Genomic DNA, 18,970 nt, shown 5'->3' on the forward strand with positions numbered 1-18,970 from the left:
ATAAACGATTAAGTGCAGAGTCCTCTCTGAGTCTATTGTGAAATATGCCCGAGAATAACAAAGACTGCACTTACCTTGATGCTGTCCGACAGCAGGACAGCTCCAACAGGTTTAAGAGGTCCTTTCCCTCCTATAGCCCTGTGGAAAAAGATAGGGCCTGAGTTAGTTCTTGCTTAGGCCATCATAAGAAGGGCAGCATCACAGTATGGGAGGCGCAGTGAGAATTATGTCCCACCAGTTCCCACTGCTCTAAAGCCACCAATAGCTCTACTGTAGAGACTGATATGGACTACGGCTACATCCTAGAACAAAGCAGCACTCTCTGGCACTACTTTAAAAATAATAAAATCTTGACTGAAGAATCCAATCTAACACCTCACTTTACCTCTTTCTATCACTAACGTAGGCAAAGAGAATGACTGGAGTGGGAGGGAAGGGAGGAGCTATATAACAGCTCTGCTGTGGTGCTCTTTGCCTCCTCATGCTGACCAGGAGGCGTAATCCCACAAGGATGAAATCCGTGGACTCATCGTGTCTTTAAAAAGAAAACACAAATACATATACAGTATATTACAGACACACATGCATTTAAATAAAAACACAAATACATATACAGTATATTACAGATACACATGCAATAAAACACAAATACATATACAGTATTTTACAGACACACATGCAATAAAACACAAATACATATACAGTATATTACAGACATATATGCATTTAAATAAAAACAAATACATATACAGTATATTACAGACATTTGCATTTACATAAAAACACAAATACATATACAGTATATTACAGACACACATGCAATAAAACAAATACATATACAGTATATTACAGACACACATGCAATAAAACCACAAATACATATACAGTATGTTACAGACACACATGCAATAAAACAAATACATATACAGTATATTACAGACCTATATGCATTTAAATAAAAACACAAATACATATACAGTATATTACAGACACACATGCATTTAAATAAAAACACAAATACATATACAGTATATTACAGACACACATGCAATAAAAACACAAATACATACACAGTATATTACAGACACACATGCAATAAAATCACAAACACATACACATTATATTACAAACACACACGCAATAAAAACACAAATACATACACAGTATATTACAAATACACATGTATTTAAATAAAAACACAAAAACATATACAGTATATTACAGACACACATGCAATAAAACACAAATACATATACAATATATTACAGACACACATGCAATAAAAACACAAATACATATACAGTATATTACAGACACACATGCAATAAAAAACACAAATACATACACAGTACATTACAGACACACATGCAATAAAAAACACAAATACATACACAGTACATTACAGACACACATGCAATAAAAAACACAAATACATACACAGTACATTACAGACACACATGCAATAAAAAACACAAATACATACACAGTACATTACAGACACACATGCATTTAAATAGACACACATCCATACACAGTACATTACAGACACACATGCATTTAAATAAAGACACACATCCATACACAGTATATTACAGACACACATCCATACACAGTATATTACAGACACACATCCATACACAGTATATTACAGACACACATCCATACACAGTATATTACAGACACACATCCATACACAGTATATTACAGACACACATCCATACACAGTATATTACAGACACACATCCATACACAGTATATTACAGACACACATCCATACACAGTATATTACAGACACACATCCATACACAGTATATTACAGACACACATCCATACACAGTATATTGCAGACACACATCCATACACAGTATATTGCAGACACACATCCATACACAGTATATTGCAGACACACATCCATACACAGTATATTGCAGACACACATCCATACACAGTATATTGCAGACACACATCCATACACAGTATATTGCAGACACACATCCATACACAGTATATTGCAGACACACATACATACACAGTATATTACAGACACACATACATACACAGTATATTACAGACACACATCCATTTCAATTATTTATTTTTACCAGTGAAACCAATATAACATCTCAACATTCACTAATATACATTTCTGACATTCAAAAACAAAACAAAAACAAATTAGTGACCAATATAGCCACCTTTCTTTGCAAAGACACTCAAAAGCCTGCCATCCATGGATTCTGTCAGTGTTTTGATCAGTTCACCATCAACATTGCGTGCAGCAGCAACCACAGCCTCCCAGACACTGTTCAGAGAGGTGTACTGTTTTCCCTCCTTGTAAATCTCACATTTGATGATGGACCACAGGTTCTCAATGGGGTTCAGATCAGGTGAACAAGGAGGCCATGTCATTAGATTTTCTTCTTTTATACCCTTTCTTGCCAGCCACGCTGTGGAGTACTTGGACGCATTGTCCTGCATGAAAATCATGTTTTTCTTGAAGGATGCAGACTTCTTCCTGTACCACTGCTTGAAGAAGGTGTCTTCCAGAAACTGGCAGTAGGACTGGGAGTTGAGCTTGACTCCATCCTCCCGAAAAGGCCCCACAAGCTCATCTTTGATGATACCAGCCCAAACCAGTACTCCACCTCCACCTTGCTGGCGTCTGAGTCGGACTGGAGCTCTCTGCCCTTTACCAATCCAGCCACGGGCCCATCCATCTGGCCCATCAAGACTCACTCATTTCATCAGTCCATAAAACCTTAGAAAAATCAGTCTTGAGATATTTCTTGGCCCAGTCTGGACGTTTCAGCTTGTGTGTCTTGTTCAGTGGTGGTCGTCTTTCAGCCTTTCTTACCTTGGCCATGTCTCTGAATATTGCACACCTTGTGCTTTTGGGCACTCCAGTGATGTTGCAGCTCTGAAATATGGCCAAACTGGTGGCAAGTGGCATCTTGGCAGCTGCACGCTTGACTTTTCTCAGTTCATGGGCAGTTATTTTGCGCCTTGGTTTTTCCACACGCTTCTTGCGACCCTGTTGAATATTTTGAATGAAACGCTTGATTGTTCGATGATCACGCTTCAGAAGCTTTGCAATTTTAAGAGTGCTGCATCCCTCTGCAAGATATCTCACTATTTTTGACTTTTCTGAGCCTGTCAAGTCCTTCTTTTGACCCATTTTGCCAAAGGAAAGGAAGTTGCCTAATAATTATGCACACCTGATATAGGGTGTTGATGTCATTAGACCACACCCCTTCTCATTACAGAGACGCACATCACCTAATATGCTTAATTGGTAGTAGGCTTTCGAGCCTATACAGCTTGGAGTAAGACAACATGCATAAAGAGGATGATGTGGTCAAAATACTCATTTGCCTAATAATTCTGCACTCACTGTACAGTATATGACAGACACACATACATACACAGTATATGACAGACACACATACATACACAGTATATGACAGACACACATACATACACAGTATATGACAGACACACATACATACACAGTATATGACAGACACACATACATACACAGTATATGACAGACACACATACATACACAGTATATGACAGACACACATACATACACAGTATATGACAGACACACATACATACACAGTATATTACAGACACACATACATATACATTATATTACAGACACACATACATACACATTATATTACAGACACACATACATACACAGTATATGACAGACACACATACATACACAGTATATGACAGACACACATACATACACAGTATATGACAGACACACATACATACACAGTATATGACAGACACACATACATACACAGTATATGACAGACACACATACATACACAGTATATGACAGACACACATACATACACAGTATATGACAGACACACATACATACACAGTATATTACAGACACACATACATACACAGTATATTACACACATACATACACAGTATATTACACACATACATACACAGTATATTACACACATACATACACAGTATATTACACACATACATACACAGTATATTACACACATACATACACAGTATATTACACACATACATACACAGTATATTACACACATACATACACAGTATATTACAGACACACATACATACACAGTATATTACAGACACACATACATACACAGTATATTACAGACACACATACACAGGGCCGCCATCAGGGGGTGACAGGGGTGACTCCTGTCAGGGGCCCAATGGGCCAGGGGGGCCCCATGAGGCAAGAACTAAAAAAAAAAAAAAAAAATTTTTTTTTTTTTTTTTTTTTTTTTAAATTTGTCAGCCACCAGTGGGTACTACAGCAGAGTGCTAATTGAGCATGGGAAATGTTATTACAAGGAGTAAAGTATTAGCATTTGAGAGGATTTCTGAGTGTGCACTAAACCACTATGCACAGTGTGAGACAGACTTGGCACTTTGTTTGTACAGTGTGTGCCTGAGTCAGACGGCAGATCACTTTCATTTGCAGAGGAGGTAGGACTTATTTAGCAGATGTTTTTTTGTTTCTTTGTGCAATTTCGGATTGTAACTTCAGTGTGGTAGTAATTGTATGGTGGGGCCAGGGGTCCATAAAAACAATTTTTTTAGCAACAGTGTATTTATGATTATTTGACAATGCTGTAGAAATTCTATTTTTAAAACCACGCAGAAATGTTTCCTCCTCAATACACAAACGGTAGGTGCCCTTTTAGCAGATATGCATTTTTTTTTATTTGAAATGAGACAGGTTAACTCCACAGCTGGCTTAATTTTGAAATACATACCAACAAGCCTAAATCCTGCATTTAACAAGATCTAATGGTATGAGAACCACAGCTTATGGTTCCACCAAGACCATATAGAGTACAGCATTTCCAAAATCCATAAGTACAGCTGACAGATGGGAACATTTGTACACTATATTTGAAGTTGTGCTCTTGGTTGGGGAAAATAGGGAAAAAACTAACTGTCAACCTTTTAAAAGTACTTTTCTTTATCTAGCCATCTACCCAGATCATTAATGTACAATTTTGAATTCACAGAATTATTTTTGTTTGCACATTTACAAATATGATTCTTTAAAAAGTGATCTCTTAATTTCTGCAATTTCTTTATCATGCATGTCACACACTGTTGATTTAGGGGATGCAAGGTGCATAAATGTTTCCTCCTGAGTGTTTATGTGGGTGTCTGTGTTTATGTCTTTGTGCTTTGGTTTGTGTCTCTATGAGTGTGTATGTATTTGTATTCTGTGGGTCTCTCTGTGAGGGTGGGTGTGTATGTCTGTGCATTTTCTGTGGATGTCTGTGAGGGTGTGTGCATATGTCTTTGTTCTTTTTCTATGGGTGTCTTTGTGAGGGTGTGTGTATGTTTGTCTTTGTGTATTTTCTCTTTATGCCTCTATGAGGGTGGGTGTGTATGTCTGTGTTTTCTGTGGATGTCTCTGTGAGGGTGTGTGTTTTCTGTGGGTGTCTCTGTGAGGGTGTGTGTATGTCTTTGTGTGTTTTCTGTGGATGTCTCAGTAAGGGGGTGTAAATGTATATGTCTTTCTGTGTTTTATGTGGTTGTCTCTGTGTGTGTGTGTATGTCTTTGTGTGTTTTCTGTGGGTGTCTCAGTGTGTGTGTGTGTATGTCTGTGTGTTTTCTGAGGCTGTCTCTGTCGGTGTTTCCTTGGGTGTATGTGCAAGTTTGTGTTTGAGTTTGTGTGTGTGTGTGTGTGTCCATTGTCTGTTCCTTTTTAGGACATTTTGACCTTACTACTGATTATTCACATCTTTCTACAGACTTTGAGACTAACAAGACCTTTCCGGAAGTCACCTAATCCACCATTTAACCTTTAAATTATTGTTTAGGCAGTTCAGGGCCCTTCCATTCAGCCACTGCATGCTGTTGTCATCATTTAGTTGACATCTTCCTTTACAAAAAGATAATCAGAACTTCATATTTTGCTTTCTAAATCTCTTTTTTTACAAAACTGTAGTTTACCTCATTACTTGTCAGGTCAATGTCAGTGTCTGTTTGGGTGTCTGAGTGTGTTTCTTTGCATGTCTGCTAGAGTGTCTATATGTGAATCCTTCTGTGTGAGTGTGTGTGTGTGTTTCAGTATATGAGTGTCTGTGTGTGTGTATGTTACTACCTTTACAACATTTCCAAGTTTAAATAGACACTTAAGAATAAAGTGCATATACGTTTTAGTCACTTGGTCAAAAATTGCACGTGTCAAGGGGGGGGGGGGGGGGCCCTGATCAATGGTTAAGTCAGGGGCCCCAAAATTTCTAGTGGCAGCCCTGCACATACATACACAGTATATTACAGACACACATACATACACAGTATATTACAGACACACATACATACACAGTATATTACAGACACACATACATACAGAGTATATTACAGACATACACAGTATATTACAGACACACATACATACACAGTATATTACAGACACACATACATACACAGTATATTACAGACACACATACATACACAGTATATTACAGACACACATACATACAGAGTATATTACACACATACATACACAGTATATTACAGACACACATACATACACAGTATATTACACACATACATACACAGTATATTACAGACACACATACATACACAGTATATTACAGACACACATACATACACAGTATATTACAGACACACATACATACACAGTATATTACACACATACATACACAGTATATTACAGACACACATACATACACAGTATATTACAGACACACATACATACACAGTATATTACACACATACATACACAGTATATTACAGACACACATACATACACAGTATATTACAGACACACATACATACACAGTATATTACACACATACATACACAGTATATTACAGACACACATACATACACAGTATATTACAGACACACATACATACACAGTATATTACAGACACACATACATACACAGTATATTACAGACACACATACATACACAGTATATTACAGACACACATACATACACAGTATATTACAGACACACATACATACACAGTATATTACAGACACACATACATACACAGTATATTACAGACACACATACATACAGAGTATATTACAGACACACATACATACACAGTATATTACACACATACATACACAGTATATTACAGACACACATACATACACAGTATATTACAGACACACATACATACACAGTATATTACAGACACACATACATACACAGTATATTACAGACACACATACATACACAGTATATTACAGACACACATACATACACAGTATATTACAGACACACATACATACACAGTATATTACAGACACACATACATACACAGTATATTACAGACACACATACATACACAGTATATTACAGACACACATACATACACAGTATATTACACACATACATACACAGTATATTACAGACACAGTATATTACATACACAGTATATTACAGACACAGTATATTACAGACACACATACATACACACATACATACACAGTATATTACAGACACATACATACACAGTATATTACAGACACACATACATACACAGTATATTACAGACACACATACATACACAGTATATTACACACATACATACACAGTATATTACACACATACATACACACACACACATACACACAGTATATTACAGACACACATACATACATAGTATATTACAGACACACATACATACACAGTATATTACAGACACACATACATACACAGTATATTACACACATACATACATACACAGTATATTACACACATACATACACAGTATATTACAGACACACATACACAGTATATTACAGACACACATACATACACAGTATATTACAGACACACATACATACACAGTATATTACACACATACATACATACACAGTATATTACACACATACATACATACACAGTATATGACACACATACATACATACACAGTATATTACACACATACATACACAGTATATTACAGACACACATACATACACAGTATATTACAGACACACATACATACACAGTATATTACAGACACACATACATACACAGTATATTACAGACACACATACATACACAGTATATTACACACATACAAACACAGTATATTACAGACACACATACATATACAGTATATTACAGACACACATACATATACATTATATTACAGACACACATACATATACAGTATATTACAGACACACATGCATTTAAAGTATATTACAGACACACATACATACACAGTATATTACAGACACACATACATACACTGTATATTACAGACACACATACATACACAGTATATTACAGACACACATACATACACAGTATATTACAGACATACATACACAGTATATTACAGACATACATACACAGTATATTACAGACACACATACATACACAGTATATTACAGACACACATACATACACAGTATATTACAGACACACATACATACACAGTATATTACAGACACACATGCATTTAAAGTATATTACAGACACACATGCATTTAAAGTATATTACAGACACACATACACAGTATATGACAGACACACATACATACACAGTATATTACAGACACACATACATACACAGTATATTACAGACACACATACATACACAGTATATTACAGACACACATACATACACAGTATATTACAGACACACATACATACACAGTATATTACACAGTATATTACAGACACACATACATACACAGTATATTACAGACACACATACATACACAGTATATTACACACATACATACACAGTATATTACAGACACACATACATACACAGTATATTACAGACACACATACATACACAGTATATTACACACATACATACACAGTATATTACAGACACACATACATACACAGTATATTACACAGTATATTACAGACACACATACATACACAGTATATTACAGACACACATACATACACAGTATATTACAGACACACATACATACACAGTATATTACAGACACACATACATACACAGTATATTACACACATACATACACAGTATATTACAGACACACATACATACACAGTATATTACAGACACACATACATACACAGTATATTACAGACACACATACATACACAGTATATTACAGACACACATGCATTTAAAGTACATTACAGACACACATACATACACAGTATATTACAGACACACATACATACACAGTATATTACAGACACACATGCATTTAAAGTATATTACAGACACACATACATACACAGTATATTACAGACACACATACATACATAGTATATTACAGACACACATGCATTTAAATAAAATTAAAGTACGTATAGGGGCTGTACCTTGACTTCACTGGGACAGGTGCAGCTTTAGTTTTCACCGCAGGCAATTCCTCCTCCTCCTCCTCTTCCTCCTCCTCACTACTGCTCTCACACTCTACATCAGGAGGGTTTCCCTGCATCCATCCGCTACGGGACCTCTGCAAGAGAAGAAAGATATTGTGTTAAATTTTGATCAATGTGTGTCTTTTCAATATAGGCAAAATGTGAGGATTTGGCATCTGTTTGCTAGGCTGAATATGGCCGCAGGAAGCACCATTCAGGTAATTTTAGCACCAGATATATCAGTGTTAAAGAGCAACACAAAACATCTGCCCAAATCCATCTTTGTGTGTTGAATAATTCCGTATTCATTTAGCAAAGAAAAGCCGAATCCCAACATTTTGCCTAGGTCTAGGGTCTTCAACTTTCACTTTTTTTAAATGAACATTTTACAACATACTATTGTATTGTTTCTTAACCCCGGCCCTCAAGTACCCACCACAGGTTTTCATTATAGCTGAACCAGTGCACAGGTGAAATAATCAGCTAATGGGTTAGTAACCATGGTTACTGATCAGCTGATTACTTCACCTGTGCACTGATTCTGCTATAATGAAAATATGGACTGTTGGGGGTACTTGAGGACTGCGGTTGAGAAACACTGGTATAGATGAAAGTTTAGCCATAAATAAGCAGAGAGATGGATGAGCATCTAGCAAGAAAGAAAACAAAAACTGAATACTACGTCAGGGTGGGAAGGGTGTGCATCTGAAAGAAACAGTAGAAACAACTCAACAAGTGATGTTCAGCTTGAAAAGACAACATTATACAAACCCCTCGCAGCTCATACTGTTACAGGCAGTTTGCTCTAATAGGACCTACAAAATGTCAAACATCAAGAGTTACAGTAGTAATCGGCTTCATGCTCCTGGCATTTACAGAAGTTCTCTCTGGCAGTCAAGGGTTAACTTAAAGTGGCAGTAAACTTAAAAAATAATGTTATGCAATTCTGCACATAGTGCAGAATTATAACACTTTATCTTAGTGGCAGCTTTCAAAATCAAAAGCTTTGAGAGATTTTTGCTATCAAAGTTGAACTTACCTGGTCTCCTCTCCAGACCCTTCTGATCAGGTCTTGGTTTTTAGAAGTGCTTTGCGGGCGCGCCGTCTAATTATTGGCTGGTAGCGGGAGCGAGCTACATTCAGTTCAATGGTGTGATTGGGCGCGCTGTGTTTAGACACCGCAGCCGCAAAGGGCCTTTGAAAGTCAAGACCCGATTAGAAGAGTCTGGAGAGGAGACCAGGTAAGTTCAACTTTGATAGCAAAAACAAATTATGCTTACCTGATCATTTTCTTTTCTTCAGATGGTAAGAGTCCACAGCTGCATTCGTTACTTTTGGGAATTAAGAACCTGGCCACCAGGAGGAGGCAAAGACACCCCAGCCAAAGGCTTAAATACTCCTCCCACTTCCCTCATCCCCCAGTCATTCTGCCGAGGAACAAGGAACAGTAGAAGAAATACCAGGTTGAAAAGGTGCCAGAAGAATAAATAATGAGAGACGCTCCACAGAAAAAATACGGATGGGGAGCTGTGGACTCTTTCCATCAGAAGAAAATGATCAGGTAAGCATAATTTAAGTTTTTCTTCAGAAATGGAATGTGTCCACAGCTGCATTCATTACTTTTGGGAAAACAATACCCAAGCTATAGAGGACACTGAATGCAAAAATGGGAGGGTACAATAGGCGGCCCATTCTGAGGGCACCAGGCCTGAAACAACCACAACCCAACCAAACCCCGCTTCATCAGTGTCGGGCAAAAGAACTAGAAGGAAAAGGCCCCAAGGACACTGACCCGCAGATAGTCCGAAAGTCTAACTAGAGACCGCAAGCAGACTCACTGAGCCAACACTCCTCCAGGAGAAGCCTTGCCCAGCAGTCGGTCTCCTTACTAGTACAGTACTAAAATCCCCAAAAGGGAGAGAACAAGAGTAAGCCAAGGGATACCCATAAGGTACAGCAAAATCCATAACGGAAAAAACCCCCATCAAAAGGAAGGACAAGTCCACAGAGACCCGAATGGATCCCGAGAACAAGGGGAGACGACGCCCAACCCACAAGGAACAACCGGGCATCATCAAGGAGAAGAAACATCTCCCAAAAATCGTGCAACAGCACTGAAAAAAAAGACAGCTGAAGACTTGAGCCTCTTCCCCCTTTGAGATCTAAACGGAGCCCCAAAAGACCTCACTGTCTAATGTTCCGAAAAAGGAACAACCAACTCCCAAAGGGAATCCAAGTCCCCTGAAGGTGACCCATCCACAAGGAGAAACGGACAATCCAAGAGGTCTTAATGAAGAAGAGAACCACTAAAGGAACAAGTCCAAAAAGGACAATTTCCTAAAGAAACACTGCCCCGACCGATGGAAAAGAGGTGCTAAAACCCTCTAATATTCCCACCACATGTTAAGGAATACTCTAGGTTCCAAGGGTATTGGAAGCAACAGAGAGAGTGATGCAGCAAAATTCACTGACCCAGTCACCAGAGAGACAGCCATTTAGGACTGAAACAATCCCGAGAGCCGCACGGACCCGCAAGTCCTCTTGAGAATGCTTAGCTGAAACTTGAAAAACAAACAACAAGAAACAAAGAATGTTACTAGCACTCCAACCTGACCAGCAACGTATATTAGGTGCCACGTGTCTGAATAAGCCGCGAGACAGATCTGAACCCAAGCAGGACCAGCCTGCAACCAGGGTCATAACTGCCAAGCTGGCTAAATCTGCCCTCAGAGAGGGGAGGAAGAAAAAACAGACAAACATGGGACTAACGTGTCCCGAACAACTTCCGTAGAAGCAAACAGCGAGTATCGATCCCGCAGGAAACATAGTATGAAAAACAAAATTCATCCTAACCGAATAAAATAAAATAACAGGTAACCCGAGGGTTACGCCCAAGAAGAACAGAAAGATCCGTAGGCCAGCCTAATGGAAACCCTGTTCTTCCAACAAAACTGGGAAGAATCTCGATAACAAGACTTAAAGGAGATTACTTCATCCCCCCATGTCTAACAAGGTGAGCCATTCGACGGAGGAGACTGACGAGTCCCATAACAGAGAAGGATAGGGTCCCCAAACAGCTCAAAAAATGTGTGAGTAGAACACGAAGGCGAACCAGCCGGTAGCGAAAGGCACAACACTCAGGAAAAGTTACACCCGCAGGGAACTGCACATAGCCTCCTGTGGCCGAGAGACCAGGGGCAATCAGGCATGAACACAATCGCAAAGAAACATCTGGACTTTGTAGGCACGCAAGGGGCAAAAGCATGTAAAAGCGAAAACATGCCACAACCTCCGAGGAGGAAAAAAACATAACTTGGGGGTAGGGAACTCGCCTCCCGGAGGACAGGGCCCCCTGAGGCGGATGGCTCAGCAGTCCCTTGAATCCCCGAGCTCGAGGAACAAGGCGCTCTAGAACGGCCTAAAGAACATAACTGACTGACCCGAGTCAATGGGGCCAATTCGCATTCGTCACAGGACGAAAATTCTGAATCAGAAAGTTGAACAATCTCAACATCAGTATCCTCCATAACTGGATAAAACATACCAAAAAAAAGGACTAAATATAAAACAACACCTCCTATGAGCCAGACACCAGCAAACTTAGAATTCTCTGTCGCCACACAGTCAGGAATGCGGAAATGGGAAACCAGAACGTAAACACGCCCTGTCACAAGGTGAACCGTACAGTCCAAAAAAAGCGCGCCCGACCGTAAGGTCGCGTTGAAAGGCCATTATGTTCCAAAAAGCCACGAGCCCAGTTAACACTACACATAAGCAGATTGAATCACGTAAACATGATTAAAACCCTCCCTATTCAATAATCCCCCTCAGGAGATATTAACGCTTGATTCCAAGATACTAAATGAGTCCCACTGAGACCCTGTATTTCTCTTTTATGCGAGTTCGTATGAAGAAATGAGTTACAGTACAATCATGAAGAAGTAAAATGAAACGATCTTACCGGAATCTACGACGTGCAAAAACACGGCCCTTCAAGAGTGATGGATAGTAGCCTCACCTCCGCCATGGACTTGAGAGAAGAAAGCAGGCAGCAAAGCTAAGTTAGACAATGCCGATTGCTTGTGGAGCTGTTAAAATTTAACAGAAATACTCTTCCTACATCTCCGGACTCTAACTTTCATTCAAGCCCTCACTGAGAGACTGACAGGATTACTTAAAACTCCCGTCCCATGTCGAAGAGTACTACCCTCCATAAGAGACGAAAACAAACGTCTGATACTTCTCTGCCAACCTCCTGGGACAAAAGACAAAGAATGACTGGGGGATGAGGGAAGTGGGAGGAGTATTTAAGCCTTTGGCTGGGGTGGCTTTGCCTCCTCCTGGTGGCCAGGTTCTTAATTCCCAAAAGTAATGAATGCAGCTGTGGACTCTTACCATTTATGAAGAAAAATCTCTCAAAGCTTTTAATTTTTGAAAGCTTCTGCTAAGATAATGTTGTTATAATTCTGCACATAGTGCAGAATTACATAACATTTTTTAAGTTTACTGTCCCTTTAATTCTGATAAAATACCTGGTGCAATGCCATTCTGCTCTTTTTAATATCACTGTTACTAGGGCAGCAGAATGAGGTTTATAAGCTGCCAGCACAAGCATGTCACTTTACCAGAGCTGCAAGGTCCTCGTCAGGCACGGCAGGTTCTTCTGGGCTGCCATTAGTAGTTGCTTTACTGTAATCCAATTCTTTGGTGTTGGAGGCTCCTGCCACCCAAACACGAGGCTGTTTTCCCTTCTCTTTTTGAGCCTCTGGTTTTGGAGATTTGCTACAAAATAATGTGTTCATAGACAACAGCTCACATGGCAGAGTTTAGGTAAAAAAAACAAACACACACACACAAAGAATACTGTAATATAAAGCAGACAATTCTTACTAGTTTCATTATAAATTTTAGCCGTTTTAAATATAGAACTTGAAATTTCCCCTGGTTTCGCTAGAAAGGAATTAGACTTTTTCCTACATTAACAGTGAGTGGACCAGTAACAAGTACTGATTATATATTATTTATAATTAAAAGCCAGATTACAAAAAACAAACAAACTACACAATGTTTATTTTGCTTGCTTACATTATTGCTAGCATTATGTTCTCATGCTTCCTAGAGGCCAAAAGCAAATGATTTAACCTAGGTTTCCTTCAGTATGCTGCAAATTACCTACACCAGCTACATACTAGATGGTGAATGCTTAGAGCAGCAGACTCTTTAACAGCTAGCTCTGATTGGCCTCATTAAACACTAAATGCTAGATTAGAATGATGCATTCAAAGAAAAGATGAGTTTGAGAATAACATGTAGATGTATTTTTATAGTTTCATTAGCCGTTTAAATAGTGACAAAATGGGGGGCGGAGCCAACTATCACACAGAACAGACGCTGCTTCGCTGAGCTCCTGAGCTATACTAAATATAAAGTCATTTTGCAAATAATTAAGAGGAAATTTTTGCCTATTAAGGAGCTTGATTGAACTTCTCTAACTGCTTGGTCTGTGCTGACCAAAAATTCTAACTACACTGCACTGCTTTTGACTAAGGCTGGAGCGAAGCCGAACCTGCAGCATCTACAGGCACTGAGAGCGCAAGTGAGAAAGCACACGGGGGCCTGTTGCTTAAGATCCGCCAGGGTCTGATAACTACAGAGCTCCGTCTACATACCACATCTAGCTCCGGAGGGTCGGGGATCCGCTCCGGAGCTCAGTTGCGCTTCACACTTCAAGGAGAAGGGCTGCTTCCGTGGCAGCAATACTACATGTCCTCCAGGATCGCAAATTAAGAGGTGGCTGTAAGTAAGCACCAGTCGGACACTGGCTAAGGTCCAACACACTGCACCTAGTCCTCCACACACCCATAGTAGGATTAAGCTAGGGGCACAGTGCTACAAACCTGAAGCGATAGAACTGTTTCTTGCTCCCTGGGCAGTGGCGCGAAAGCGCCATCTTGGTTTCTCACTCCTAGTCACACACGGCAACGTACAATCTATACAAGCACAGACATTCACATTTTTCATACAGACCCTGGTTTAATGATGACAGTGATCTTTCAACGTGGACATTTACTGATTTAAGCTAGCACAATATCAATAACCTATATCTTGGATGCTTTTTGTGCCTCTTCTGTCAGTCTCATAAACTTGTGCTGCGCTGTTCCCACGTGGGACATTCTTCATAATAACAAGACTGTCTGGCTGAAATCACGCACCAACTATCTATTAACAGAGCTGGGTGACATTATTAGTGCAAAGCAATCATACTATGCAAGCTCCACATCTATCATCAAGTTAAGAAAATAAATCTCACAAACTTTAACTAAAACCCAATTCTACAACCAGCCTGGTGTATTTTCTTTTATTTGGTCCCTGTCAGCTGTAAGGCACCTTTTGGCTCTAATTTTGTTCAACTAACCACAACAGCTTACACGTATCTGGATATAGCGCTACTCCATTTCTAAACCAATCTAAAAGTGCTGATTAAGTTTCCCCTGCTGCTTGTAGCCCATGGGGCGTTACAGACAAAATACTTTAGATGGGCCTCACAGTGTTCTACAATAAATCACCCTAGGTGCTTACACTCAAAGAGACTCTTTTGTGACCCAGCTGGACGCTGTTACTTTAGTCACTATACATTCTAAATCTAATCATAGCTTTGCCAGCTAAGGGAACTGAAGGAACACAAACAGTATCCATAACAGGGCTGTTAGAGGAGCTTAGTGAGGTGGATCTGAAGTAAAGAGACATAATTGTACAGAACTGCTGCCGGCAATAAGAATTGCAGTAAATATAAAGACAGAGAGGTGAAGCATTACCATTATAAAATCTGTTAGCACATGATACCGAACACCACTGAATACAATTGTGCATTGCTGGCCTCTATCCCCTTCATTTCCTGCTGAACGCTGTGTCAGTAGGTCATACCCCATTACCCCTGCCCGTCTTCGTCCAGTGGGGACAACTGCCCTGGGGTATAGAGGCTGGTGAAATTACTTAACTACCAATCTGCGGGATGGTGGAATGCATTGTGACCCATCTACATAGAAAAAGGCCACTGGGAGATGTAATGAGTTAAAGATGTAAAGATGTGTTTTTGAAGTGGTCCAACAATCTCACACTGCTCAAGATAAATTACCACAAATATATATGAAACAGTGCTCCTCTCACCTTACACTATTCTTCCCTTATAGCATTACATAAGTACACTGCCTGAGCACATAGGATGAAGAAAGTGAGGCAGCATTATTAATATATGGAATAACGCCCCTACTTATGCAGAGGGGGAGGGCTTTGGAGAGCAGTCCCAGAATCAAAACCTTTAGTACATCAAATTGAGTCAAAGGACCTTGGCTCTTGATATCTTCTGACTCTGTAAGATTATCTAGACTGTCTGCCTGACCCAGGTAGGGACGAGACCGAGAGAGATATTCAGTATGTCAACCAGGAAAGGGAACAAGACAGATAAAGGGATGAAGAGCACATCTATGGAGACATTTTTCAAAACGCCCAGAGTCCATAAAGTTAAAGATCTTCTTTTAAATGAAGTGGAGGAGGATCCTGAATCTGAAAATGAGGGAGAACCTGAAGACATGACTCCTGTGACCAAGGCAGATCTAAATGCCCTGGTATCCAAACAGGATATTGCGACCAATTTCGATAAACTCTGGGAAAAGATGGATAACTTTCAAGAGACGATCACCAACAGTCTTACTGATATCAAAACTGAAATCTCTGAACTGGGCACTCGGGTGGACTCATTGGAAACAGCAACTGATGAAATGAGTGAAGAAGTAGCTGAAGCATCCCAAACATTAACAAGCCAACAACAAATGATAATGGAGCTGGAAGAGAAAATTGAGGACATCGAAAATAGGAGCAGAAGATCCAATATCCGCCTCAAAGGGGTCCCTGAGACAATTGGAACAGAAGACCTGCACGACTATCTCCAGCAACTATTTAGGGCAATACTGGGAGCATCAGTTGACTCTGAAGTTCAAATAGAAAGAGCCCATAGGGCCCTTAGGGCTAAGCCCAAACCAGATCAACCCCCGAGAGATGTTATACTTAAGCTCCTGAGATACCCTGATAGAGAAAAAATATTGTCAGCTGCAAGACACAACCCCACGTTTAAATTCCAAGGCAATGTTATTCAGTTTTTTCAAGATCTATGCATCAAGACCCTACAAAGAAGATACACCCTCCGACCACTCACCCTCCTCCTCAGGAAACACCACATTCCATACAGATGGGGTTTCCCCTTTGCTTTACATGTAGTGAGAAATGGCAGAACTGCCACGATCAAGACCACAGCGGAAATACCTGATATTTGCAAATTTTTGGAGCTGGACCCACCAGAAATTACAGAAGGGGAAGCAACAACAAGCTCTCTGGAACTCTCTCACTCTCAGGCAAAACCTCAGAGACCGAGATGGAAAAAAGTTACTAAAAAGAAAACTAAGACTTGAAAATTAGATATAGTGAGGACAGCACCCACTTGAAAGATTTTTACTTTCCTGCTGTAAATTTATAAGGCATAGGCAACGATCATTAACCCCATGACAAAGAGAGGGGTTGAGAGGACACTAGGCCTAAGAGACTGTTGTATGTTCATTAACGCTTATAAGATGTTTCATATTGTGGTTTTTGTTGTGACCATGTACAAAATACACACTGTGGTGGTGTTGGCAGAAGATGACCAGCACAATGTTATATTATAATATGTTTTTGGTTATATTAATGTTTATGTTTTTGTTCTTTGGAGTCACGGGATGCCCCACACGTACGCAGAGCTCATCAATTATAGGTGAATCGCTAAGAGGTTGGGAGAGGTCTCATCAGAGGGAGAACAAGGTACCCCTAGAATACTCAACTACTGGTAAGAAAAGAGTAGTGTACAATTATATGCTTAAGAATGTCATTAGCTAGAATAACACTGCTCTCGCATAATGCGAGAGGTCTTAACACCGACATAAAAAGAAGGACTGCACTGACTACTTATAGACGACTGAAAGCTACTGTAATTTTCCTCCAGGAAACACATTTCCTACACTCCACCATTCCCAAATACTGGGCTAGAGACTTTCCACAACAGTTCCACTCTACGATAGATTCTAAAAAAAGGGGAGTCTCTATTCTTATTCATTCCTCTATACCTTTCACACACAAAGAAACTATAGCAGACAGAGATGGCAGATACCTCCTGGTGTCAGGTCAAGTGGGGGGAACAGACATAGTCTTCTGCAATGTGTACGCCCCAAATGAACAACAAGACAAATATTTTCAAAATATATCTCATCTACTAACTGACTGGTCTAGGACACGTATAGTCTTAGCAGGAGACTTTAACATAGATATACAATCACTGATGAAACACACAGCTAACCTGCAATCTAAAAAGAAGAATAGACAGAAAGGGGTAGCTAAGAACATAGGGGGGATGCTCGAGCAGCATACGCTGCAGGACACTTGGCAAGTACTTAATGGGGATGCTAGAGACACCACATTCTACTCATCGGCACACAACAGTTACTCGAAGATAGATTATGTGTATACGAGTCAGATACTGCAACCGATATTACA

At 39.5% G+C, this 18,970-nt stretch overlaps 1 protein-coding gene across 1 annotated transcript in view; it reads right to left on the minus strand.

The window, feature by feature from the left end:
* The window catches only part of SRPRA (SRP receptor subunit alpha), a 121,333-nt gene that overhangs the window by 58,968 nt on the left and 43,395 nt on the right, over positions 1 to 18,970 (minus strand). The window contains exons 6-7 of the mRNA XM_053691539.1: positions 14,017 to 14,173; positions 9,350 to 9,486 (exon numbers count right to left, since the gene is read on the minus strand). Coding sequence (XP_053547514.1) covers positions 9,350 to 9,486; positions 14,017 to 14,173 — 294 coding nt within the window. The remainder of the gene's footprint in view (positions 1 to 9,349; positions 9,487 to 14,016; positions 14,174 to 18,970) is intronic.

This window comes from Bombina bombina, chromosome 8, assembly GCF_027579735.1.
Source record: "Bombina bombina isolate aBomBom1 chromosome 8, aBomBom1.pri, whole genome shotgun sequence".
NCBI classification, from domain to species: domain Eukaryota; kingdom Metazoa; phylum Chordata; class Amphibia; order Anura; family Bombinatoridae; genus Bombina; species Bombina bombina.